We start from the raw sequence: 27,673 nt of genomic DNA, 5'->3' as shown, positions 1-27,673 counted from the left end.
TAGACTAGGGAAAGGTACAAATCCTCGTTTATGCTTCTAGTCAATTACTTAATATCTTGCACAACGAAGTACAACAAAAGGTATTTGGCTTAGGTACCTACATTGAGTTTAGAGCCTTAAGAGAATATTAAGGTAGACATATTCAGGGTAATACCAAAAATAGATTTCAATTTGATAGATGAGGTGATTTTTGAATTTATCCGACATTCTGAACTGATTGCAATTACGCGAATAGGTGTTTATGTAAAATAACTGATAAGCTGGTAGTAGGTGGCACTAAAATGCAAAATTTAAAGGCAGTGTTTAAATCATGTTTGGGGAGGGAATAATTGCAGAGCGGTCCCCAGAGCCCTGCCAGAAAACCAATACAACGATCGATTATTATCAAGGGGTAGTTATCTATACACGGGCGCCGTGGACAACATGCCAATCGCTCGTTACGTAGTGAACGAAACGCAACTGTCACTGTCGCACTAATATGGAAAGTGTGATAGAGAGACACAAAGCGATGGCGAAGCATTGGCGAAGCGAAAGCCTGTCACCTTGGCTAGGCAGCATCGGAATGACATATCCGAATGGAAAGTCACGTGACCATTTCCATACGTTATTCAAGTTTCGATTGTCACTTGCCAAGTTCTCGGGCTTTCATTGCATGCAATTCGACGTGGTGCATTAAATGTATGTCGTACTTTAACTGAGGCACGCTGAGGTAACCAGTATGTGATTATATCCTAATTTTAGCTCAGCCAGAGCCTGGTTAGGGTTATTAAAGCTTTGCAACATAGAAGTGAGGCTTGACTTAAATGTGGGGTTTCCGATTTCACTATACCTATACTTACGTCTATTGATAATCGTTGATAAGAGGTATTTTGTAGGATGTGTATATTTAGTTTATTGTATAAGTTTAGGCAATCAAAAAAGTCTTAACAACAATATTTCCCAGTAAGAAGTGTTGAGAAATGTATTTTTGGGCAACCCTGTAAGTTAAGTGGGCTTACCCAAAGCTAGAGGAAAATTCTGACTAAAAAAAATATCAGTCCGAAGGTATAACGGTTTTCCTTAAATAACCTATAATATAAATCGACCACTATAAATAAAAAATTGATGCGTGTTAATAATACATGCTGAGATGGGGCCATTATTCGTGACACTTTATTTTCACTGCTCTTTTTGTTTAATTATGTCTATTCTCTGTGTGTCTACGAATAAACTATTTAAATACATTCTAAATATACATTTATAATCGCTTTATTATAACAAAAACAAATTAATTTTTTTTTTTTTTTTATGTTAAACTGATCGGCGATTGGCTCTAGACACACCTGATGGAAAGTGAAGACAGAGCCTAAGATGGAGCTCACCGGTTCAGTAATAGCCTATTCACTCTAGCTTTAAAGAGACCGAGGTCATATTTCTCAGGGAATACGGATGACGGGAGCGCATTCCATTCCTTAGCCGTCCTTACCAAAAAAGACGAGGCAAATCGTTTTGTGCGGACAAATGGGATGTTAACCACGAACGGGTGCATTCGCTCCCCGCGCCTGGACGTCCGATGATGGAAAGGGGAAGGTGGAATCAGGTCATGCAGCTCTTGTGCGCATTCTCCAGAATGTATCCGATAGAACACCGATAGACATGTGACTCGTCGGCGATGATCGAGGCTCTGTAACTTTGATTTGACAGCTGGGTCATCGCCTAAAAGTCTATGAGCCCGGCGCTCTATTGAGTCTAGGGCCGCCAGCTGATACTTGGCGGAACCGTCCCAAAGGTATGCTTTTTAATTTCTATCAAATTAGATCCGCCATTGCAGATTTCCACAAATCTGGTCGTATTACCATAAATGGCATAAATAATCATCAAACAAGCCATACATTAGTGTCGAGTCCTTTGGCGCTAAAAACCACTTTCGGCTTGCGTACGCGCATGTTTTAACTGATTAATGATCTCGATCTTGACGTAAAAGATAAGGTTCTGATAGGATGTTTTACCAACAAGTCAAATCACTATACTACTTACGCTAATATTTATGAAACGCCAAAACCATAAATAGAACAGATAGGACCAAGGACCAATGTCAAAGTGTGGCAATATCATTTTCTTTGAAAATATGACGTCTATAATGATACTGCCATACTTTGTTCTATTCAAGACGATGCAAAGTTAATTTAGACTCTAGAGATTCTATTAGGTGTCCGAATTGTAGGAAGAGCTCTTAAGGTGCAGTAGGTTCTGCCAGCAGAGTTTTTGAAAACTCGTTGTTATCGATATCCGCGGTCTTTTAGTAAAACTGATTTCATTACTACTGCTATATAACCAAATTAGAGTTACAGGCAAAATTGTGGGCATTTTCTGTTTTCAAAATAGTGTGAGTAGATTACCCAGAAAGTAGATGTTTAGAGGTCGGCACACAAAACAATACAGTTGTTGGTATTTGTAATGTATAATATTGTCTAGACAATTTTAGTTTATATTATGAATTTTTGTCAAAATGCTCATCGTATCCTCTGCTTGTTTAGAAAGCTTATCTTATCGCAAAGAATTTATAATTCACATATATTTATGTACACAAGCAGCTTGTCTCACAAGGAGATAATTTTTATGGCTTTCACCTGTCAACGCCTTAATTATTTTTTTTCTTGAAAGTTCAACTTCATTAAAATTTAATTAATAAGTTAAAAGTTGATAGAAAGCCACGGTGATCACGTAATGTTTTCTATAGAAAGCAAAACTGTTGGATATCTCGGCCCGGACCCAGACTATTCTAGCGTGAGTGATCCTTAAAGGATGACTCACATTAGACCGGACCGTGTCCGGGCCGGAGCTTCCGGCGCTTCGATTTCAATGGAAAGCATCACCTGTCATCTGTCATAGAAAAGTAAGCGCCGGAAGCTCCGGCCCGGACACGGCCCGGTCGGCCCGGTCTAACGTGTCATCCTTAAAGCGATCCCTTCCAGACAACCTATTATTTTTAATATTAGCCGGTCTAGCATGAGTTGCGTTCTCGCGCGCGACTCCATACATCTAGCGCGACTTCAAGTATGAACTCGCGCGCGAGAACGCAACTCATGCTAGACCGCCAGATAATAGTGCCTAATGCCTAGTAAGGATAAGTAAGGGTTTTATAACCATAATTGTACCTGTTGATCGTGATATGGACTGGACTGCTGGTGTCAGATTTAAATATAATAAAAGGCTTCCCCAGCCACGTAGACCAGACCGGGTTTTGGAAAATAAACTGACCTGTATCTTCCCCTGTTTCACCAGGAACACAGGCGTCTCGGGCATCGCCAGGAACGCCACAAGGTGCAACACCGGCACCGCTGTACACAGCCACAGCACGCTAGCGAAGGACAGGACGTCTCCGGCCACGTAGACCACCAGGTAACCCAGGTTCTGGGACAGGATGAAGAGGGAGCCGAGAGCGCCGCGCACATTGTCTGATGCGATCTGGTGAGCAAGAAATATCCCATAAAAAAAGCGAAATAAGAGCCAAGTTCAATATTACGAATATCGTTGTTGACTTTGCCGGCAAAAACAAAATTGATCTATATTATGGTTGCCAATTACCAAGTTCTAGTTCACTTGGCAAATTATTAAACTTCACGATTTGGATTAGCTAAGTGCGCGTAAGCATGTACACGGTGACGGCGACCGACCGCTTACGACTTTATACATAGGGTGTAAAGCTTGCAGCATTTAATTTCGATTTTAAAGCTAAACGTTTATCTTCTGGGGGTCGGTCATCTTTTGGTGCCACCACCCTAGCGTTGAACTTACATAAGAAATTAACCGGCCATAACTTTATCTAGGTAGATCTCGGTTACTTTGGACTTCTTGCCACTAAAAAAGTATCATTGCATTCAAAACGTCAGTAAAGTAATTAAGTACCTATACGTTGTAGGTGCATAATTAAGTTATTTTTTAATGTGAAAGTTAAAATGAACTATACTCTCATATGTTGGCAATACGTACACGTTTATTAAGTTAAAAATGTCAGACGTCCGCAATGCAATGCATAACATCGATTGGCAAGAATGTTTAGAATTGTATTACATAACTCACGTGTTTGACAACAGTATGTCGATGTTTCCATAGCCTGGTATTGTTGATATGAACGTTTGAAGCCGATTATAATTTCCAGTATGACTTTATATTGGTTTGACTTAACGATGACTCACGCTAGACCGGGCCGTGCCCAGGCCGACGCGTTCGACATGTCATTTCTATGACGGCTGATCGGTGATCACGTGGTGCTTTTCATAGAAAACGGAGCGCCGGAAGCCCCGGCCCGGCCCCGCCCCGGTCTAGCGTGTCATGCCTTTAGCAATGTAATCGCTAATATGATTATGTATCTCGTAGCGGAGTTTGAGTGTGAAACAAGCATCGAAGGTTAACGTTTTTGAACCCAATATTCCGGCTGTCCTTGTCCACAGGGCTTACTTCTCAAATGGCAAAACCATGGGAGTCTGTGAGCTCTACAACTCAGAGTCGCTAGTATAATTAGGGTTCCGTACCCAAAGGGTAAAAACGGGACTCTATTACTAAGACTCCGCTGTCCGTCCGTCCGTCTGTCACCAGGCTGTATCTCACGAACCGTGATAGCTAGACAATTGAAATTTTCACAGATGATGTATTTCTGTTGCCGCTATAACAACAAACACTAAAAACAGAATAAAATAAAGATTTAAGTGGGGCTCCCATACAACAAACGTGATTTTTGACCGAAGTTAAGCAACGTCGGGCGGGGTCAGTACTTGGATGGGTGACCGTTTTTTTGCTTGTTTTGCTCTATTTTTTGTTGATGGTGCGGAACCCTCCGTGCGCGAGTCCGACTCGCACTTGGCTGGTTTTATACTACCTACTAACCTCTTTCAGGTATAGTGGGGTGACCACATAGCATCCGGCACAAGCCAGGCCGGCGACGGCGCGCGACGTTATAAGCGCCCATGGGGCCAGAGAGAACATAGTTATGGCCCAGCTGATCTGAAACAAGAAAGATTATGTATTAAATTGTATTCTGAAAGATTGTTATTACATTTAAAAATGATACAGAGGATGGAGCCACCCGGTAGATAGGGGTCAATTTCACCAAACGAGCATTTTTGTCTAATTCCCATGGAATTTTAAAATACCAACATTACACAAAAAAAAATATGCTGATAATTTGATAAAAAATATAATAAACATGAATTTTCTTATGGGGTAAAAATATTCATAAAACTATAAAAGTTATTTCAATTTAAAATTTTGGTCAGGGCACGGGAATTAGTGTGTCCATGGGAATTAGATTTTACTAGCACGGAAATTAGAACATGGCACAGGAATTGTTTTCTTAGCTTATTTTGGTAGTTAAAACTATTATTTATGTATATTTTAATCTACAATAATATACTTCAACCATACTGAAGCGGCATCGAACATATTTATCTACTTTAATTTTAGTTTCGGACGACAAATCTACGAAAGTATGATACACTAAAAACTACGTATTTGACTAATAGTTTCCTTGATTTTAATGGCAACTAATCTCTCTTTCTTAGTAAAATATATATATTTCAAAACAATACTTTGAGTAGTTGCGTAAACATGTCCGCCTTACATACAAAACTATTCATTAAAAAGTGTCATTATGTATCTGCATGTAGATAGGTACAAGGTGTATGATCTGCTTTATGGCCGTATAGGAAATGATACTAAGAAATAAATAGGGGCACAGAGAGAAGAAGTTATTGTGTAAGTTAATCTGAAGAAATCGAATATGCTGCCTTCATAAATTCATAACACAAACAATTGTTTAACCACATATGAGGTAAGGTGGGGTAAGACTATCACCGGGGTAAGACTATCACAGACAGACAGACATGACGAATCCATAAGGGTTCTGTTTTTTGCCATTTGGCTACGGAACCCTAATAAGGTATCTAATAGTATTACGGTTTTAATACCCCCCTGGCATTGTCTAAAATAACCGACTTGGTTTCACATTACATCTCAAAACTTTTTTTGTAGTAGAAGAACTGCGTTGCGAGACTTGCATCTTTTTATTTTTACATGTAATGTTTTTGATAGGATCCCATCTCTTTTTGTAGGCTGTCCTTCTTGTCAGGTAATCATACCCATACCATACTGATACTATGTATACACATATCATAACTATATACATCTTTATTCATACTCACATCGTACATCGTAGTGTACCTTTACTTTCCCTACTAATTGTAAGAACTAAAAGGTAAATTTGTTATCGCATATATTTCTATAGGATTACAAACTTATTTATGCAGTTATTAGATCTTTAGAACGTGACTAATATTGCAGTATTATTAGATTTTTATTGGCTTAAAAAGCTTAAACCTAATTACGTTTCAAATTTGGAACTTGTGGGTATGCTAGAAGTACCTTAGAATAATGATGATCGTGAGTGATTGTGTCAGTGACAAAACTAAGGGATTTTAAAGTGCATTAATTCTTAGATTACATGTTCAAATTAAATGTTATTTTGACCGTGCCACTTTGTTTTGCTCGACTTGGCGGCGGCACTGCCTGTTAAAGTATGATTTCAATGTAATGTGTATATACTTATATTTGTGAACTAGTTTTGTACTGGCTTATGATGCTGTAAGTATCTCTATGATAATTTTATTTGAATTTTGTATTTCGCATATGTTCTAATTTATGTCTGCTTGACATCATCATGTCACTCGATTTTGGTTGTTTACATTGAGATATACGTTCTTCAATATATACTATGAAATGCTTAAATAGTATTGTTATTTAACCACTGCGTGCTCAGGGAGCTCCGCTACAGTGGTTATGGGCCCAGGAAGCCCGAGGTATATTTAAAATTACAGTCGAGTCTGTTTTAGGTACGCTTGATTCGAGGTACGTGCGTTTGATGAAGAAGTAGAGTTGGCGTAGAGAGGCTAACAAAATGAATACTACTATCAAAATAGAACCGCTTACACAAGAAAATTATGAGACGTGGAAGATTCAAGCTGAAGCGGTTCTTGTAAAAAACGATGCTTGGAGCTACGTGGATGGGAGTAGCTTGGAACCGGCCGAGCCGGAAGAAGCGCGCAAGTGGAGGGTCGGAGATGCAAAGGCTAAGTCGGACCTCATACTTGCTATAAGTCCTAGTGAATTGCGGCATTTACGTGACTGCAAGACATCGCGAGATGTGTGGCTGAAACTGGAAAGCGTACATGCGTCCAAAGGACCTGCTATAAAGGCGACATTATTGAAACAGTTGTTGCTTCACAAGATGAAAGAAGACGGTGACATCCGGGAGCACGTCATGCATTTCTTTGACGTAAGGAACAAACTGGCCGACATGAAGATTGAGATGAATAACGATTTAATATCCATAATGCTCCTCTATAGTCTCCCACCGAGTTTCGAAAATTTTAGGTGCGCCATCGAGTCCAGGGATGAGTTACCAGATCCAGAGGCTCTAAAGGTAAAAATCATCGAAGAGTTTTGTTCGAGGAAGCAGAAAGGCGTAGATGAAGGAGCTTTTATTGCAAGAATGAAAACTTTTAAGCCAATGAATGGTGCCAGTAAAACTTACTTCAGAGGTAAATGCTGGAAATGTCAAGATTATGGACATAAAGCTTTCGAATGTAAAATGAATGACAACAAGGAACGGTACAAAGAGAGTAGTGATAAGTGCGTATCAAAGTCTGACCGCGATACACAACGTCATGATCTTGGTCTTGTAACTTTTAATTGTGTTTCAGAGAATAAGGCTGCTGCGTGCAACGGGAGTGAGGGCTGGATCATGGATAGCGGGTGCACTTCGCACCTTTGCAATGAGGCTCCTAAATTTGGCAATTCTCTGATACCTGTATCCGGTAAGCTAAGCTTGGCTACAAATACGTCTGCAAATGTAGAAGGTAAGGGCACGGTAAGGTTACTTTCATGCAACGACAAATTAAAAACATTAGTGGAATTACAAGATACTTTATTTGTTCCGGATCTAAGATGCAATTTGATTTCAGTTGCAAGAATTACAGATAGGGGCTATAGTGTTATATTCGATAAATACTCAGCTCATGTTGTGGATAACAGTGGCAATATTGTTATGGTCGCAAATCGTTCGGGTAACCTTTATCAAATGGAAGAACGACTTGGGACTGCTTCAGTAATTGTTGGAAAGAATGATGACGTAAGGTCGTGGCATGAGCGCTTTGGGCATTTAAATGGAAGAGATTTGGCAAAGTTATTGAACAAAGCTGGCGTGAAATTTACAATGACGGATTTGAATCAATTGTATGATTGTAGTATTTGTGCAAGTGGGAAGATGATTGCGTCTCCTTTCCCGAGAGGTAGTGGACCGTGTGAGGAAAAATTGAGGATTGTGTATTCGGATATTGTAGGTCCTATGCGTCATGAGGCCCTCGGTGGAGGAAAATATTTTATCACGTTTATTGATGATTCGTCTAGATGGTGTGAAGTATATTTGCTTAATAAGAAAAGTGAAGCCTTACAGTTTTTTAAGATCTATAAGAACCATGTTGAGAATTTTACCGGTAAAAAAATTATATACTTGCACACAGATAATGCTGGAGAATATTGCAGTAGAGAGTTTGATGAATATTTGCAGAACGAAGGTATAAGAAGAAGGTTGACTATCCCTGGTACACCTCAGCAAAACCCAGTTGCAGAGAGGATGAACAGGACATTAACGGAAATGGCTAGATGTATGTTACTTTCATCAGGGCTCTCGCCAGGATTTTGGGGTGATGCTGTATTGACTTCATGTCATATCCGAAATCGATGTCCAACAAGTAGCTTAGCAGGTGAAACACCGTATGAGAAATGGTATGGTCGACCTGCTACGATAAATTACCTGCAACCCTTCGGATCTAGGGTTCACATCTTGAATAAAGAAGAGAACAGGGACAAATTTGCTCCACGGGGCATGGATGGTATTTTTGTAGGCTACCCCAGTGACAGAAAGGGTTACAAGATTTGGCTGCCGCAAGAACGAAAATTTGTCGTATCTCGAGATGTCAAATTTCAAAAACTTATTGAGCGGAGAAACGAGTGTGAGTATCCTAGATCAGATCCACTGGAAGTCAAAAATGATGAGGTACAGATCGATGTCAATAAGAGTCAAGAACCTAACTTAGTTGAGATAAACTTTCCCGCTAAAGGTAATGTCACGGAACCAGTCATGTGCATTCCTCAAAGTGAACAAACTGAAACACAAACAGAGAGCGTTCAGGAAGTTAGAAGTCATTTAGAGCTACTAGAACCACACGCAGAAAACATTCGGGTATCAACAGTTGATTTCGTACCGATTGCAGGTTCATCTCATAGTCCTGACCAAGATGTTGGCTCTTATAGTGAAGAAAACAAGAATATGAAGAGAGGACCTGGTAGGCCACGTTTAGAAAGAGGACATATTGGAAGACCAAGAAAAATTTATCAAATGGTTGAAGTGAGACAAGATTTCGCAGATACAGCTAAAAAGGTGGAACCAGAGATTGAAGTAGAAAGTAGCACAGAGGAATATTCTGACTGCCAAGAATTCGCTGGTGCTACAGGAATAACTTTAAAACAAGCATTATCAAGTGAAGAAAAACAGAAATGGAATGAAGCCATTTTATCGGAGATAAATAGCCTAGTAAAGAATGACACCTGGGAAATAACTAGAAGACCGGTCGGCCGTGCTATTATAGGTTGCCGCTATGTTTTAACAACGAAACTGAACATCGACAAGACAGAAAAGAAAAAGGCGAGACTTGTAGCGAAAGGATACAGTCAAAAACATGGTGTTGATTATCATGATACTTTTGCTCCTGTAGTTAGGTTAGATACCATACGATTGCTAACATCACTTGCAGTTGAACTTGATATGGAAATTCACCAAGTGGATATTAATACAGCCTATCTAAATGGTACATTGGACGAAGAGATATATATGGAAATACCAGAATTACTTAAGGAGAGTCTACAGAAACTCTTGGAGTTAGAAGAAGAAGGATCGGTCATACATGAACGGGTGAAGAAAATGTTAACCGATATTAGCGCGGGAGGTAATGCATGCAAACTTAAGAGGTCATTATATGGCTTGAAACAGGCTGGACGCCAATGGAATGCCAGGTTGGACGAGCAGCTTCAAAGCATGGGACTTAGGCCATCGTTAAATGAGCCATGCCTATACTTTGAAGATATAGACGAAAATACCAAACTTTTTGTTGCGGTGTACGTTGACGATATTTTGATAGCCTCACAAAATAAGGTTTGCATAGAAAACTTTAAAAAGTCACTGGCCAGCGAGTTCGAACTCAAGGATTATGGGATTGCGAAATATATTTTGGGTATTGACATTGAAAGAAATGTCAATGGCAAAATTAAGTTGTCACAACAAAAATATATTGAAAATCTTTTACAGACATTTGGTTTTGAGAATTGTAAGGGATCCGTATCTACTCCAATGGAAGTGAACTTGAAATTTGAACCGCTACAGAGTGATGTTAAATCAAAAGAGAGATATCCATACCGGGAATTGATTGGAAGTTTGATGTATTTATCCGTGGGTACACGGCCCGACATTTCAAATACCGTCTCAAAGTTAGCACAATTTGTAGAATCTCCGCGTAAAGAAGCTTGGATCGCTGCAAAACGCGTATTGCGTTATTTAAAAGGTACGAAGGAGTATGGTCTCGTGTTTACAAAGACGGGTAAGTCGTTAGAGGGATATTCCGATTCAGATTGGGGAGGTTGTGCGTTGGACAGGCGTTCATACTCTGGTTATGCTTTTGTGTTAGGTGGTGCGTGTGTGTCATGGAAGTCTCAGAAACAGAAGTGTGTCGCGACGAGTACCTGTGAATCAGAATACGTTAGTTTAGCGTCATCGATGAAGGAAGCGATGTATCTGAACAGCTTGCTAACTGAAATCGGATTGGGTAAGTTTGCACAAGTAACCTTAAATGCGGACAATCAGGGAGCAATCTGCCTAGCCAATGATCCAGTGTTTCATTCCCGAAGCAAGCACATTGATATAAGACACCATTTTATTAGAAATGCTTTAAAGGAGAATAGGGATATTAAGTTGGTGTATTTGCCAACGGATTTCATGTTGGCAGATATATTAACAAAGGCTTTGCCGAAGGTAAAGCATCGCGCTTGTATGTCTGGATTAGGCATTATTTAGTTCTTTGTCTTAAATATTATTGTGTTTTAGTTATTATTTCGTTCTTAAGCCTGAGGTTATCCAGAATATACACATTAAGGGGGCGTGTTAAAGTATGATTTCAATGTAATGTGTATATACTTATATTTGTGAACTAGTTTTGTACTGGCTTATGATGCTGTAAGTATCTCTATGATAATTTTATTTGAATTTTGTATTTCGCATATGTTCTAATTTATGTCTGCTTGACATCATCATGTCACTCGATTTTGGTTGTTTACATTGAGATATACGTTCTTCAATATATACTATGAAATGCTTAAATAGTATTGTTATTTAACCACTGCGTGCTCAGGGAGCTCCGCTACACTGCCGTGTCCCCAGATCCTTTGTCCTTCCCCGGGCCTCAAACTATCTCCATGCCAAATATCATCAACATGATATTGGTTCAGCGGTTTAAGCGTGACGAGATAACAGACAGACAGACAGAGATACTTTCGCATTTATAATATAGTAAGAATAGGATATATTTAATTTTTCTTGTATTAGAAAAGCTAATTTATAACAACTAATCTATTAAACGAGTAATTCTTGTATATATTTCGGGGATCTCGGAAACGGCTCTAACGATTTCGATGAAATTTTATCATATATGAGGGTTTTCTGGGGTGAAAAATCTATCTAGATAGGTGTTATCTCTGGAAAAACGCGCATTTTTGAGTTTTTAGGTAGGTAGGTACCTATATGTTTTCCAAGCAAAGCTCGGTCTCCCAGATATTTAAACTTTATACGGCATACGCTGTCAGCTGTCAAATTTACAAAAACAAAACATTGCAAATGTGATTCATTTTGTTTCATGTAACCTTAGGTACAGGTATTATAATATGTAATAATTCCAGAAATAATTTTATGTTTATATAATATTTTAATGTTATAATATGATCAATGAATAAGGTAAGGTGGGGCAAGACTAACAGTACAAGGATTCCATACAAGTGATAGTCTTACCCCGGTGTCGTCTTACCCCACCTTACCTTACGTATTAAAATTGCCCGGGTTATTCGGGTAGATCCTGTATGTAAGTACTATAGTACTTATACTAAAAAACTATTCACAGATTTTTGTGCATTCTTTAAGATTTCCTTAAATGTAAAATAGAAAGATATACGTCGTATTATTATTACATATAATATATATTCAATGCCAATATATATAAGTAATAATAATATGACGTAAACATTGCCAATTAACTTACAGTGCCCCCAATAAAAGATTTGTTGACAATATATGTAATACTTTCTAATTCCCGTGCCACTTAATCAGCTGTTTTAGGTAAATTTGTTATGGGAATTAGGGCACGGAAATTAGAATTCGTAATAAAAAATTCGCCAAAAATTTAAATCGTGTTTGACCAAACTGTTATGTTATCGCTTACATAAAGATACATAAAGGGCTCCTAAATATGACAATTGCTATTGAAAAGCTATGTGGAAAATAAAATTTATAAGGGGCATCGAAATTAGAAAAAAATTGTCGCCCACCCGGATTCCGAAATACTTACGCGATTTGCTCGAACACGCCGCGGCTTGACTTACATCCGCTTGCTTTGAGAGACAGCCGAATACTGCCAGTACAGGTGAGGCGGGACACGAGGCGGTTCAAATACAAACGTCGGCTGTCAGAGCCCTTTAAGTTTTGCCGACGAAATTTTACTCTCGCGCTCGGACAAAATTTAAACATCGATCACGAGTTATTTACCACAATGAAGTTAATAGTATATGTGCTCAGTGATAGTAAATATCATCTAGTTTAAGTATTTGACACTAAATTAGTGATACTAATGTAGAATTTTTCGTAGGATTTTTCATTATGCTCAAAAGTAGATTCCGGACAGGGCACGGGAGTAGTAATTTGAGCCTTTAGGTATTTTTATGTGTACTCTAAAAACCAACTAATCAGTGAATTCATATGGAACTCGGTGTGAAAGTGTGACTTCTTTATGTAAAAAAAAATTGGTAAGTATTGTCTAATGCTAACCCGCGATTTTCATCACGGACAGAAAAAAAATCGTGTTCAGAAATTGACCCATAGGTACCTAAGTAAAATATTGCCTTGTGTTAGGACTCCCCCCTCCTTGGGTACCTTGAGTAGGTACAATATCTTAAGTTTTATACTAATTCTAAACCCAACATCGTAAATAAGTTAACTTATATTACTAGATTAAAGTAGAATATCCTTAAAGCTGTAAATTTTCGTAAATAAGTAACACGACGTAAAAATCGATAATTTATCTTAAAGTGTAATTTTCGGCGTGGCACGGTGTAGCGTAAGAATCTGTTCAGAGGGCCTACCGCGAACCACGTTTAACGTGTTGCCTCTTTGTCGCACTTGTAAATTCGTACGTAAGTGTGACAGGGAGGCAACACGTCGAACGTGGTTCGCGGTAGGCCTTCTGTTTTGCCGGTGTAAGGCCGAGCCGAAGTTATCGAGATATCCAATTTCGTATGGAGGGCCTCGGCGAAGTTCATTTTATGTTATTTCATTTGTATTGTAATATTTAAGTTCTGTAAAAAACAAATAAACTTTTGCCAATAATCTATACACATACATAGTACATACATAGTATGTACATAGTATTTCTCAAACATTGTGTAATCAAAACAGCTGCCGGGGACTAATTAAAACACCTGCGACCAATTACAGAAAACAATCGTAAATGTTACTACTAGTTAGGTATTAAAAATGCTTAAAACACGTGACCAAAAATGGCTTAAAATATACACCGTGTGATGATTTTAGCGCTACATACCTAATCTCAATTTGCAGACAGTTTTTAGCTCATTGATAAGGAAAACCTTGAAGTGTCTATTTAGTATTTACTATTAATTATATTTAAATTAATTCAAACTATAACAAGACAATGCTATACCTAAGTATAAATGTTTTATGCGCAGATAAATCAGTGATACAGAATTGAATACCTATAATTGTTTCGGTAATTTGAGATGAAGTGTGGGGTGGCCCTTACTCGTCTCGTCTGGACATTCTCCGATTGTATCGGCTTATTTTTTTTTTGCCGATGCAATCGACGAGAGGCTATCGGCGAGTGTGTACCTACAGCCGGCATAACAATTTAATGACTTATACGCGAAGTCGCGAGCAGAGGCTTGTATGTTCATAAATAAAAAAACCTTGTTTAATATCAAATGCAGATAATACTGATGCTATCCACATAAATTCAAGTCCTTAATTGATAGCTACACCATAATTAGTGCCAATAAACCGTGATACTGCCGTATTTGAACTTTAAGATATTCACAAGAGACGACACGTACTAGATCTATTCTAGATACGTTATAGTTTAGATTTCAACTAGTTCTCTTTTGCAGCGTAATTCGGGCAACCAATGTCACTTTTACGTTAGATAGAATTAGATATCTAATAGATATGAATTAGATCTCTAAGCCATATCTTGTGGAAATCGTTCAAGAGTATCTCCAGAATCGCGCAAATGTCAAATTTGACAGGTTAGATCTTAAACATATCGTTATCGTATCTTGGTGATGTCTAAAAGATATCTTATAGATGTCTATTTCAAAATCCGAATCGGGCCCATAATCGAGAGTAAACTAGAATATACCTATTTGTTCTACTAATCTTGGGTAGTTAGTATGTTCATATGGTTGATTAAGGCCTACTTGCACCATTTCACTAACCCGGGGTTAACCGGTTAAACCTGGAGTTACCATGTTTACCAGTACAATTTGACACTCGGTTAACGGTTTAATCGCTTAACTCCGGGTTTGTGAGATGGTGCAAGTGGGCCTAATACAGTTTTATTATTTAACTTAAGCTTTAAACCGTATTACACTTAAGGATGACTCACGCTAGACCGGGTCGGGCCCAGACCGAGGCGGACGTGTTATTTTCTATGTGTATCGTCCGATATGTCTTTCAGATTCGTAATAGTGTCATATATATTTTCGAGTGGTTTGTAAAGTAAGATATTATCTTATATTTTTTTATTATTAGGTCTACGATACATATTAATATTAGGTCTACGACAAACCACTATGACATGTATGTATGTATATTATATTAGTTCTAAGAAAGACTATTTGGATTAGGTACTATCACTACATAGTATAAAACAAAGTCGCTTCCCTGTCTGTCTGTCTGTCTGTCTGTATGCTTAGATCTTTAAAACTATGCAACGGATTTTGATGCGGTTTTTTTAGATAGAGTGATTCAAGAGGAAGGTTTATATATATGTTGTTAACCCGTGCGAAGCCGGGGCGGGTCGCTAGTTTTTTATAAAACGGTGACCTACAGCGGTAGTCGAATACATTTTATAGAAAAAAATCGTATGCAAATCTGTTAAAATATATTTTTATCCTTAACATCCTTCTTGTCTCAAATTAATCAAAATGACGTGATATTTAAATGTCGCCGCTAAATTTATAAACAGGATTTAACGACCATTAATTTGCGAGTGAAAGTTCCAATGTAACAGCCGTACCGTAAGTGACGCATTGGAATAGGGTATTTGACTAGAGTTAGACCAAGAAAAGTCTGCAGCGATTTTGATAGCCCCCGCAGTGCAAGTGTTATTTACACGTCATAAATTCATAGAAGTTTGACGTTTAAAATGACACTTGCGTGGGCTATCAAAATTGCTGCAGACTTTTCTCGGTCTGACTCTAACTATTAGTCAAATTAGTTTTTTTTCGAACTGTCAAAACGATTTTGCTATTATGGAATTTATATGAAACACTAGCACGTGACGTCACAATCAAATTACCTACTCTTTAGAGTTTGATACGGGTTTTAAAATAGAAATTGTGTCTAAAAATAACTGCTGTCTACGTTTATCTATTAATCTTCCGGTGCTTTATTTCATGCATGGTGTAAAATAATTTATTTTAAATACAGTCAAATGCCCAATTGGAATCACTTCAGCAGATAAACAACCGATTGAACGCAGCTGCTGTTTGCGTAGGGAAATAAGGGCTCAAGTCAGAAACGTACAGAGGATCTGTAATCCATACTTAATATTATAAATGCGAATGTGTGTCTGTCTGTTTGTTACCTCTTCACGCTTAAACCGCTGAACCGATTTAGTTCTAATTTGGTATGGAGATAGTTTGAGTCCTGGGGAAGGACATAGGGTAGTTTTTATCCCAGAAATCATCCTGTAAGGGGGTGAAAGGGGCTGAGGTGCAAGTTTCTATGGGGAATCGATAAAAAGCAGATTGGATAAAAAATAAGCTACCCAATTTACTAACTTCACGCAAACGAAGTCGCGGGCAAAAAACAGTACAAAAAATTATTAAAAAAAACTTGTTTTAATGGTTTCCATCACCACATACAATTTTACTTCACCAAATGGTGTTTTCTGAAAGTTATGCACTAGTTAGGTATTAAAAAAAACAACAAGTTTTTAGAAAATCAATAATACCTACTTAATAAAATAAAAAAAAGCTGTCACGGATCAGCATTCTCATTTCAAAAAACTGTAGGTGTTTCTAAGAACTTGGGTTATTGACCAGTTTGACTTTGCTTACCATTTTCAACATAAGTACTGAAAGGTTAAATATAACTATTTTGTTATTTATAATATCCTTCAACAAAATAATACCACATAGGATTTACCAATTTTTTATTAACAGTTAAAAACAGAATAAGTAGGTATCCAACTCAATATTATTTAAAACTTCCGTTTTTGTTAGAACAGGAAAATAGGTAGGTAGGTAAATACATGTACTCGTACATGGGTGGTCCAAACATAGACATCCAAAATTTCTTTTTTAGATTCCTCACATCGTGGGCTATCACTTATCAGAATATGTGACGTCCCATGGATAAAGGTACCTTATGGCCGTTGGTGCTTACGCTATTATTAACGCCGCTCCGCCGCCGCGCGCTATTATTATTGCGGCGCTATGCGATGTAAGCGCCAACTGCCATAAGGTACCTTTTGCCGTGGAACGTCACATATACTCCATGTATGTTAGCCGATTTTTCGTAATTTTCGAGTTATGAATTTTTGAACTTTTAACTTTTGTTAAGAAATTCCCAGGCTTGCTTGAACGTAAAACTTTGACTTTTGTCTTTTTTTTCCAACTCACAGTCAAGTGAGGATGCTGATTTTTTTTAGCAACTGCGCCGTTTAAAAAGGATTGTGTTACAAAAAGAAACATTCAAAAAAGTTCAATAGTTTTTTTTTAATAAATAAATTGGTTCATCCCGGAATTATAAATTTAAAAGTTCAAAAATGTATAACTCGAAAACTACGAAAAATCGGCTAACATACATGGGGTATATTCTGATAGCCCACGATGTGAGGAATCTAAAAAAAATTGTACCCCTGTATATGTTTCAAACGATATTTTTATTAAAACGGATATTTATATATGTATAAAAGAGTTTTAACAACTGACAGGTTAGAAAGGTCCGGGTACGGTCCGACACAGATAGTTTGAAGACAATTGTTTTAAATATTATATATTCAGTTAAATGTATAACAGAGTTTTAACAATGCACAGCCTTAAGATAACAGGTTAAAACAGTCCGGGTACGGGCCGAGGTGTCCGACACTTCGTTTTCTACAGAGAGCATCAATCGCAGCGCTTTTTTTAGATCATATACGGTTGCCAAAAAAATATGAATAGCAATTTTGAGACCTTTCTCTAGTAACTCTTTAATCTTTTAATCCGGATTAAACAACTTCGCTCGATGAAAAAAAATCATGAACACTTAACAATTTTTGCACAAAAGATATACATTTTGATCAAACTCATTGATTTCTTTTTTTGTTAAAAATAACAATGATATTTGCGATCCCGGGCATGCATGCTTATTTTCCGCTGAATCTCATGACTGGTACCGTAAGTAATTACTGGTAGCTAACCAACCCGGACAATAGTACAATTATTGGCGGTGACCATTATTATCCAACGTTGCGTGTTAGTGATGGATTTGATGTTGATTTTCATTCTCATCCAGTCTGTATCTTCTCTCACAGATTGACAGAATTATAAAGACATTAGAATATGCGACAAATAATACAAACTCATAAGTAATATTCAGAAATTTTATTTTTATTATATTATTAGTAAGCATCTCTCGTCTGGCCTGGCTTTAGTAGGTTTATATTATATTAAAGGTGAGAATGAATAAGGTGATAATGGTATTAAAAACTAAACAAGTAGGTACCTACCTAATATTATGGATTTTGAGTTGATTTTGAGGTAAAACTATGATGTTCATGAGCTCACAAACAAAATGTTATATGAATAGGTTATCTGCCAACGCGATGAAGATCATTTACCTAAGATACCTAATCCTTGACACGAAATATTTACTACCTACAAATCGTAAAATATTAAAATGACTTGAAAGCAGAAATAAGGCTCCTGAAGTTTTAAATGTAGATATGGTTTGGTAATGTAAGTATAGGAACTCGAGTCTATTGAGTCTGAATTTTGAAGAACGATCGTCTCGTTTTTACGTGACTCTGCACTTAAAAATCTTCCGGCGAGTCTTTAAGTCTCGAGTCGTATCCAATATTGAGTCTTAAGGTCTTAAGCGCAACTCAAAAGGACTCGAACCGAACCTCAAGCCGTCGGATAAAGACTTCGTCACAATTTTTTTGTAGATTTTACTTATATTTCCACTAAGGAAAATATGCGTTAATACTTAATGCACAGTACAACACGTTAAATTCCGAATTTTCTAATTGCTTGCGAAAAGGCGTCAATATTTCAACGTAAATGCAACGATATGATTAGTTAATATTATTATTTGTAGTAAAATGAAGACATCATCCTGAAGACATACCTACACTACATACATGTGTTATCTATTAGTTAGAAATATGACCTGTCTCGCTGTCACTTCCTTTTGACATGTTCAAGAAAGTAAATATATAAACTATCTTATTTTTTTATCATGTTAAATAAAATTGTTTAGATTTTGCTTCTTTTTATAAGCACGTATCGCACATGTATCGATATCGATAAACAGTAGGTACTGGAAGTGTCGAGCCCTAGCGTTGTTTTCTTGTGTTGGTAGTATTGACACGTACATATTTGGTGTACAATGTACGTTCATAGTTCGGTTCACGGCTTGTTAGAGAGTGCCGTCTCTTAAAAAGTACCTAGTGATTTAATTCTCTTTGGTAAATATTGGTAAATAGACGGCATGACAGTTTGGCGTGAAAAGGTCCCATTAGAGCGATAATCTAATACAAATGTCAATAGGCTATCGAATACTCGTAACCATGAATCGCGTGTCGTTGGATTTCCTCGTGTCTTATCTTTAACTGAGGGCCTACTGCGAACTACGTTCGACGTGTTGGCTCTCTGTCGCACTAGTAAATTCGTACGTAAGTGTGACAGGGAGGCAACACGTCGAACGTGGTTCGCGGTAGGCCCTCTGGTTCGGGTCGGTTCGAGAGTTACTAGAAATATGCGTAAATTTCGTGTGGGCAAATCTAAAAGTACACATAAGAAATTAGTAGGTAATTTATGTTTTAATTCCCGGAGATAAGGTTCAAATGAGTTAAGATGCTATGAGACTAGTAATATACTAAAAACACTTACTTACGAATAAATTAATAGCGCAAGTAAATTAGAAAAAAACATATAGGTAGGTATTAAGTCACAAAAATTGGTATACTATTATTTCATTCACATCTTACCTATGTTTTATTTTGTAGAAAGGACCTTCAGATTGATGCTGAAAATACAGGGGGATTCAATTCAAGCCCAATCACAGTGAAGTCAAACTTGCTATAGGTAGGTACTACAAAAAAGTTGTCGTCACAAGTGTTAAAGGAAATAGGGCTAACAATAATCAACAATAATCTAGGTGAGTTTCAATTACCCTTCAAAGTCCCTTCTAGAGTTCTTAGGAATAACCCACTAGGTATCGATTGCTTAAAATTATCGAATCCCAACAAACACACGTTGTACTTATAAAAAGGTCGGGATCTTTCTAGACTGTTGTTATCGAGATACAACCGGCTACTTTACATGCACGAACCTCGCACGAACAAACATTTTGATTCAGTTGCTCGACTGATAAACCAAATTAAGATAAAACGAATGACGTTCGTATTGATGTGAAAAAATCGTGCCCTATCTAAAAATAACTATTTGTAATGAAACTAATGAATAATGAGATTGTCATGAGTAAAATAAACCCATGTGACACTGTAGGCCTCGTAGGCCAAACAATCATAATGCAATATTAGGGGAACATGTCGGGGTAAAATAGGTAAAAGCGAATCAACTTTTTGAGTGATACTTTTCACATCTCTGGCGTTATCAAAAATGTCTCTGGAGCAACCAAGAAATCACATTTACAATTTAATTGAGGTCTATCACAGAGCAAATTGCTTGTAATTGCGGTAGAAACGGTGGGTTGCTGGGAAGCTGACGCGAACACGCGAGTCAGGCCGTCGACTCGGACAGGAGGGACAGACCCATGTCATGTCCTGGACAGATTAGTGTCGGTCAAAAAGTTAATTAACAAAAAAAGTGTTAGGTACATAAGAAAAATTGGACATACATTTTAAGCGTCTAGTTTTAGTTCTAAATAACCCTAACAAGATCGAGACACCATGTGCCAAAATTAAACAAAGATTCTGATGCTTATTTGGAGATTTTGAGTAAGAAAAGAACTAAAGTACCTAACTATAAGCAAATAGTTCATGATTATATACCTAGCTGAAAAATGCATGGAAATTTAGGGACACTTTTTCCCATTATGATTGGAAGAGCTCGTGATTTCGAGTACAATAATATAAAAAAACCTAAATTTGTAAAAAAAAGTGTAGGGAATAACGGAATAATCATAGATTTTTTTTAAATAATTTGGCCCATACATATGTATTTCACTGGGGCGACTATATCTTGTCACACGCTGTCGAATAACAATAGGGAAATGCGTCAAAAATGACAGTTATGAAGTCATAATGATGTCATTATGAACTGTGTGTCACAATAACATTGACACTCTATTAATCTTTGTCTTTGAACGTGTTTTTGTCGTAACAAAGTCTTTTGTCTTATTTTATGACATGTTTTAATACTTAATCTATATACGAGACAATGTCGTTTAGGTCTCACAAAAACATGGACAATTATGTACAGTCAGCATTAATAGCAGCGGATGAAATTGCGTGGAAAATGTATGTACAGTCGACTACAAAGAGATATATCCACTTCATTACAATGGAGTAAGGTGAAAGTGTGGATACATCTCTTTTCTTTGTCGTCGACTGTACCATGCTCTAATAGCCTTATAAAAACGCTCTTGAGACTCCTTATAGAAGAGCAACACCTATGTAACACCACGATAGTAAATTAATGTCAATAGGAGCAACGTTCATGTGACACCTCGAGTAGCACCGCGTTTGAGACACCACCATAGTAAAGTAACTCTTTAAAAAAAGGTACTCACCACAAGCATGAGTGACGTCATCATAGTAGTAGCCTTCCTCCCCCATCTATCCGCCAGATCCCTCACCAGGCATCCACAGAACACTGGAGGTAGGAACGTGACGGACGCCATCCACGATATGGTGTTGTCCGATACCGGATCCGGCGCGGGTCCGACCTCCGACTGTAGGAGCGACGTACGGGCGACTAGTAATGAGTCTATAAAGAAAAAGGTACTCACCACAAGCATGAGTGACGTCATCATACCTAGTAGTAGCCTTCCTCCCCCATCTATCCGCCAGATCCCCCACCAGGCATCCACAGAACACTGGAGGTAGGAACGTGACGGACGCCATCCACGATATGGTGTCGTCCGATACCGGATCCGGCGCGGGTTCGACCTCCGACTGTAGAAGCGGCGTACGGGCGACTAGTAATGAGTCTATAAAGAAAAAGGTACTCACCACAAGCATGAGTGACGTCATCATACCTAGTAGTAGCCTTCCTCCCCCATCTATCCGCCAGATCCCCCACCAGGCATCCACAGAACACTGGAGGTAGGAACGTGACGGACGCCATCCACGATATGGTGTCGTCCGATACCGGATCCGGCGCGGGTTCGACCTCCGACTGTAGAAGCGGCGTACGGGCGACTAGTAATGAGTCTATAAAGAAAAAGGTACTCACCACAAGCATGAGTGACGTCATCATAGTAGTAGCCTTTCTCCCCCATCTATCCGCCAGATCCCCCACCAGGCATCCACAGAACACTGGAGGTAGGAACGTGACGGACGCCATCCACGATATGGTGTCGTCCGATATCGGTTCCGGCGCCGGGCCGTCAGCTGACTGGAGAAGCGGCGTCATGGGCGACTGCCAGCCCATTAGCATGCCGAAGTTGAGGACTGGGATGGTCACTGGAAAAGAAAGTGATGTTAGAAGTGGGCTTAAAAGTAAAAAAATTGGGTATTAAAAAGTTGCTTTACAAAACAACGTAAAATAGACATTACGATACGAGTACGAGTACAAGTGCGAAAATAGGAAATTTTAAACGAGTGGCGATAAATTAACACACGACCGAAGGGAGTGTTTTATATCGACACGAGTTGAGAATGACCTATTCGCACAGGTATCGTATATGGCCCTTTAAATTTTCGACATAGTCACGTAACGTGTCAATTATCGCACTAGTGTGGTAAACTAGCACCATATGTACTGTAATTGAGACAGATTTATGTAAAACTTTCTCAAAAAGGACTATCGGAATGTTTAAATAGGTACTAAGCGTCTCTCGAGATATTTTAAACTTCCATTAAAGTAAGTATTATACGTAATTTCATTCGCTTATAAACTACCTGATAAACAAAAAAATCGTGAATTTAACTGGTATATCCTGACCTCGACTTTCTTAATAACTATACGTGAAAAGAGATCACACTATGCTAGTTCGTTGCGGGCAAATTTGCCGTTCTTATGAATACAATTGCGCAAACGCATGTAGGTAGTAATTATACAATTCGTTTAATGAATTCCTTGTCTGATATGCCATTGAGATTTAATCGATACTGCAGATTTGTTTACAGTTATGCTGGAATTTAGAAAGTATAATTGTGCTTGGTTTATTACGTTTGTGGCGCTTTTTATTTTTTATTACATTTGTTTTGAATTTTTATTCATCATGGGTTAAGGACCGAGCCCGGGCCGGGGCTTCCGGCGCTTTTACTTTTCTATGACAGGTGATCACGTGATGTGTTCCATAGAAAACGAAGCTCCGGCCCGGACACGGCCCGGTCTAACGCGAGTCATCCTTTAAACACCAGCAGTTGTCAGGCAGGATCCTCTAGTTAGCATTTGGTTTCCTGTCTTTTTAGTCTATGACTAGCGCAAACGTTCGAATTAGGTACTTGATCATCGCAATCGTTATCATCGTAGTAGTATGGCATTATAGCAACCATATAAAGCTTAAAATTAGGTAGTTAAAAACCGGCCAAGTGCGAGTCGGACTCGCGCACGGAGGGTTCCGCACCATCAACAAAAAATAGAGCAAAACAAGCAAAAAAACGGTCACCCATCCAAGTACTGACCCCGCTCGACGTTGCTTAACTTCGGTCAAAAATCACGTTTGTTGTATGGGAGCCCCACTTAAATCTTTATTTTATTCTGTTTTTAGTATTTGTTGTTATAGCGGCAACAAAAATACATCATCTGTGAAAATTTCAACTGTCTAGCTATGACGGTTCGTGAGATACAGCCTGGTGACAAACGGACGGACGGACGGACGGACGGACGGACGGACGGACGGACGGACAGTGGAGTCTTAGTAATAGGGTCCCGTTTTTACCCTTTGGGTACGGAACCCTAAAAATGGTTTTTACTATTCATAACTACAGACTTAAACTCCGTTTCCGAATGAATTTACGATTTCGGCATAAAAAATCATGTTTCGGCCGAAGGTTCCGTTTTGGTCATGAAACTGCCGAATTTTTCGGCCAAAGGGACGGTTTCGATTTCGACCGAAACCAGAACAATTTGGAGCGTTAGATTTCGGATTCGGTAAAATTCTATTTCAGGCGGACACTAGTGTAAAGGATGACTCACGCTGCCGGGCCGGGGCCGGGCCGGAGCTTCCAGCGCTTCGTTTTCTATGGAAAGCACGTGATCACCGATCAGCCGTCATAAAAAATGACATGTCGGACGCAGTCGGAGGCCTCGGCCCGGTCTAGCGTGAGTCATCCTTAGGGTTCATTTAGACGGTGCGAGAACTCGCATGCGAGTTTCATTACATTGCGTCATTTGATCGGTCGGCTGTGTTGATGTAACCTTAATGGTCCGCATTGTAACTAAAATCGTATACGAGTTCGCGCGCCGTCTAAACGAGCCCTTAAAGCCCCAGGGCGGAATGTAGTAAGTAATAATAACATTGCACGAGTAACGTTATTGTGTGTTTATGTGTAATGATGTAGAAATGACAAGCACGAGCCAAAGTCATGAACGGTTGAGATAAGCTGAGATTATGTATTGAGCATGAGTAATTATTTGTACCAAGGTTTAACTGATAACAGATATACAGCTTCCGAGATAAAGAAGTATGATTAGTTGCTGTATTTTATTAGGTATTCACCCTATTTGAGATATCTATGAAATGATGCAGTTCATTGAGTAAGTAGCTGCCGAAAACTTGTCTGAAATTGAAATGGTTTAAAGTTTAAAGTAATTCCAACCACAATCCTTTGTATTTTTGTTAATGAAGGGATTTTTTTTTTCATTAAACTAAATTATTTTACAGTACTTATGATTTTAATTTATCGCCACTCGTTGCGAATTTCCTACTTTTCGCACTTGTATTGTAATGTACTATTGCCCCTCTTGTGGATAAAATGCAACTTTCTTATCAGTTTTTGAATTATAAAGCTCTCTTTTTGCTCTCTTTTTTGGGCTTTTACGATAGTACATTACATACCTAGGGAGGTGAATTCGTGAATGCTCCAGATCACAGGTGTTTGTAGTTTTACGTCTTGCCTTGGCCAGGAAGTGAGCTTTTCTCCTCGCGTAGCGTACTTAAGCGTAAGGGTGACGTAAAATATTTAGTTAAAGAGTCTCGCTGTATTAATGCCGCATTGCATTTGTTTATCTCTTGAGACTTCAATGATATGGATTTGGTAATAGTGTTACATCACAGCGTTTAGTAAACGAAGCACGCACTGCCTCGTGCGTAACGTGTTCGTGATAACACTGATAACCATCCGGTTGCAAGTGACGTATTTTGATGCCCACCCTTTTTATGGTGGGTAACAATGAACCCGACCAAATAACGTAGGTTGTTTTAGGTATGTTGTCATGAATTTTAAAACGTGTTTTTAATTTCGTCGCATTGCGTATGTTCTGTCTTGAGGGCTGATTCAGACGATGCGAGAACTCGCATGCGAGTTTCATTACATTGCGGGTTTAGATCGGTCGGTTGAATTGGACGTAACCAACAGTCCGCAATGTAACTAAAATCGCATGCGAGTTCGCGCGCCGTCTAAATCAGCCCTAAGAGCGCACGAGTAGGTATCGCACATCTATTGAAAACTATATCTATGACCGCGCTATAATTCCGCTCAATTTCAGTGTAAAGAACCATCAGCGGTAGGTCGAGGTTATGAGATAATGATAGCATAATCATAAGCATGCATTGCAAGATCTTACGTTGACAATATAATTTGTAGGTTTTTTGCCAATGTGTTTTTTTTATGAACTCAGCTCACATTATCATTTTGAACCATGTATGACACAGGAAATTACCTAACTACTTACATAGTATTTTTTTGCTTAGAATAATAATTTTGTAAAAAGAGTGTAGGTACTATACTATAATAGGTACCTATCATATAGAAGCATCTAATTTGATGTGCCAAGAAGAAGTTTCCTAAGTTGAATATTTCTGAATGGAAACTTGCTTTAAATTTTCGTGTATGTTTTTAAAAACTTTCAGAATGTTCTGAAAATTGCATATGGCTAATAACTATGTATTAAATCATTTATCCAACGCGGCAACGCAGCGAGCGTGATGGGCACCTTTGCGTCGGGGGCAGCCCGGGCTGGTTTTAGTAGGTAGTTATTTTTATATTTTTAGTTTGTAAAAATATAAAAAATAACTAAGTATATATACCTACCTACTAAAACTTTAATAAAACCAATAATTTTAACAGGATAATTCAATATCAGATTACAATCGTTTAAAAGGTTAATTTTCCTTGTAATTTTATCGGTTTGAAAAATATGCAAACGAGATATTAAGTTAAACGAGAAGCTTAAGAAACTTAAAGTTGGAATTTCCCAAGGTACCTACATGTCTCCGACTTTGTTACTTTCACATTTAATGCTTAATATCTGGGAGACCGAGCAAAGTTCGGGAAACATATAAAAACTCAAAAATGCGCGTTTTCCCAGAGATACGACCTAGCTAGATCGACTTTTCGCCCCCGAAAACCCCCATATAGCAAATTTTATCGAAATCGTTAGAGCCGTTTCCGAGATACCCGAAATATATATATAAATAAATAAATATACAAGAATTGCTCGTTTAAAGGTAAATAAGATTTATAATACCTTAGAGTCAGAACAAGCTACCAAGTTTTTAGTGGCACTGCAGGTATTACAATACAAACACATTTTAACGACATTTTGAATAGATCAGACCAGGATCTTGGAGGGCAACTGATTTAAAAGTTAAGTTGTTTTTAAGTAAGTGTAGCTACTTAACTATAGTTTTAAAAATGTCATAATCTCTTAAAGTTTTTTTATTACGATAATCTCTGACATATGGTCAAATAGTTGATAGTTGAAGTTAGTAAATAGGAAAAATCTTAGTGGATGTAAAATATGTCCACTCAAATCTTTGTTTTTGTTACGAACAATGGTAATGATAATTATATAATGACATGGGTACATTATAAACACAAGATTACATAACTACACTCGTTTGAGAAGACGAAAATTAGCTTTGGGAGCTGTAATTTGTCACACATACAATTTGTCAAACTAATCACGGAGTGTCTTTTTTGGAAAACAAGGCCAGCGGGCCTAACATGGTCGAGTGGCACCATCAATATTATGGTTACAGCTAGGATGACTATTGTTTACTTTATGTGTCTACTAAGTAAAAAGTTAATATATTTGGAGTTGAAACTCTAGGTCCATGGGGTCCCAGCGCGCATAAGTTGTTCGCAGAAATCGCGAAGCGTCTGGTTGACGTAACTGGTGACCGAAGAGCTGGCGGCTACCTCGCACAACGTATCAGCATTGCGATACAGCGAGGAAATGTCGCCAGCATCCTTGGTACAATGCCTCAAGGGCCTATTTTAGATTTAAGCTAGTTTTTAATTTCTTTTAGTAATACACTGTATATATCTTGTTTGTAAATAAATGATTATTGTTTCAGTAAAAAGTGAAAACCACATTAACAGAATAAATATGGTTCTCTAATTTTTAGAATCTTTATTTCATTATTGCTAAAACCCTGGCGTGGCAGCAATCAGCAACATAGTATTTTTATGTCACCGCGGCCCGGGCAAACCCGGATGGATATTTTTAAACTCGGAACTCA

General features: G+C 38.2%; 1 protein-coding gene across 1 annotated transcript in view; it reads right to left on the bottom strand.

Moving 5' to 3' along the window:
* The window catches only part of LOC134657873 (solute carrier family 2, facilitated glucose transporter member 8-like), a 71,758-nt gene that overhangs the window by 13,398 nt on the left and 30,687 nt on the right, over window positions 1-27,673 (bottom strand). The window contains exons 3-5 of the mRNA XM_063513454.1: window positions 22,273-22,502; window positions 4,867-4,983; window positions 3,241-3,447 (exon numbers count right to left, since the gene is read on the bottom strand). Of these exons, the coding sequence (XP_063369524.1) occupies window positions 3,241-3,447; window positions 4,867-4,983; window positions 22,273-22,502 (554 nt within the window). The remainder of the gene's footprint in view (window positions 1-3,240; window positions 3,448-4,866; window positions 4,984-22,272; window positions 22,503-27,673) is intronic.

Source organism: Cydia amplana, chromosome 21 (assembly GCF_948474715.1).
Source record: "Cydia amplana chromosome 21, ilCydAmpl1.1, whole genome shotgun sequence".
In the NCBI taxonomy this organism is placed as follows: domain Eukaryota; kingdom Metazoa; phylum Arthropoda; class Insecta; order Lepidoptera; family Tortricidae; genus Cydia; species Cydia amplana.
The sequence above is the reverse complement of the archived record's forward strand: the minus strand, read 5'-3'. Positions and strand labels throughout refer to the sequence as shown.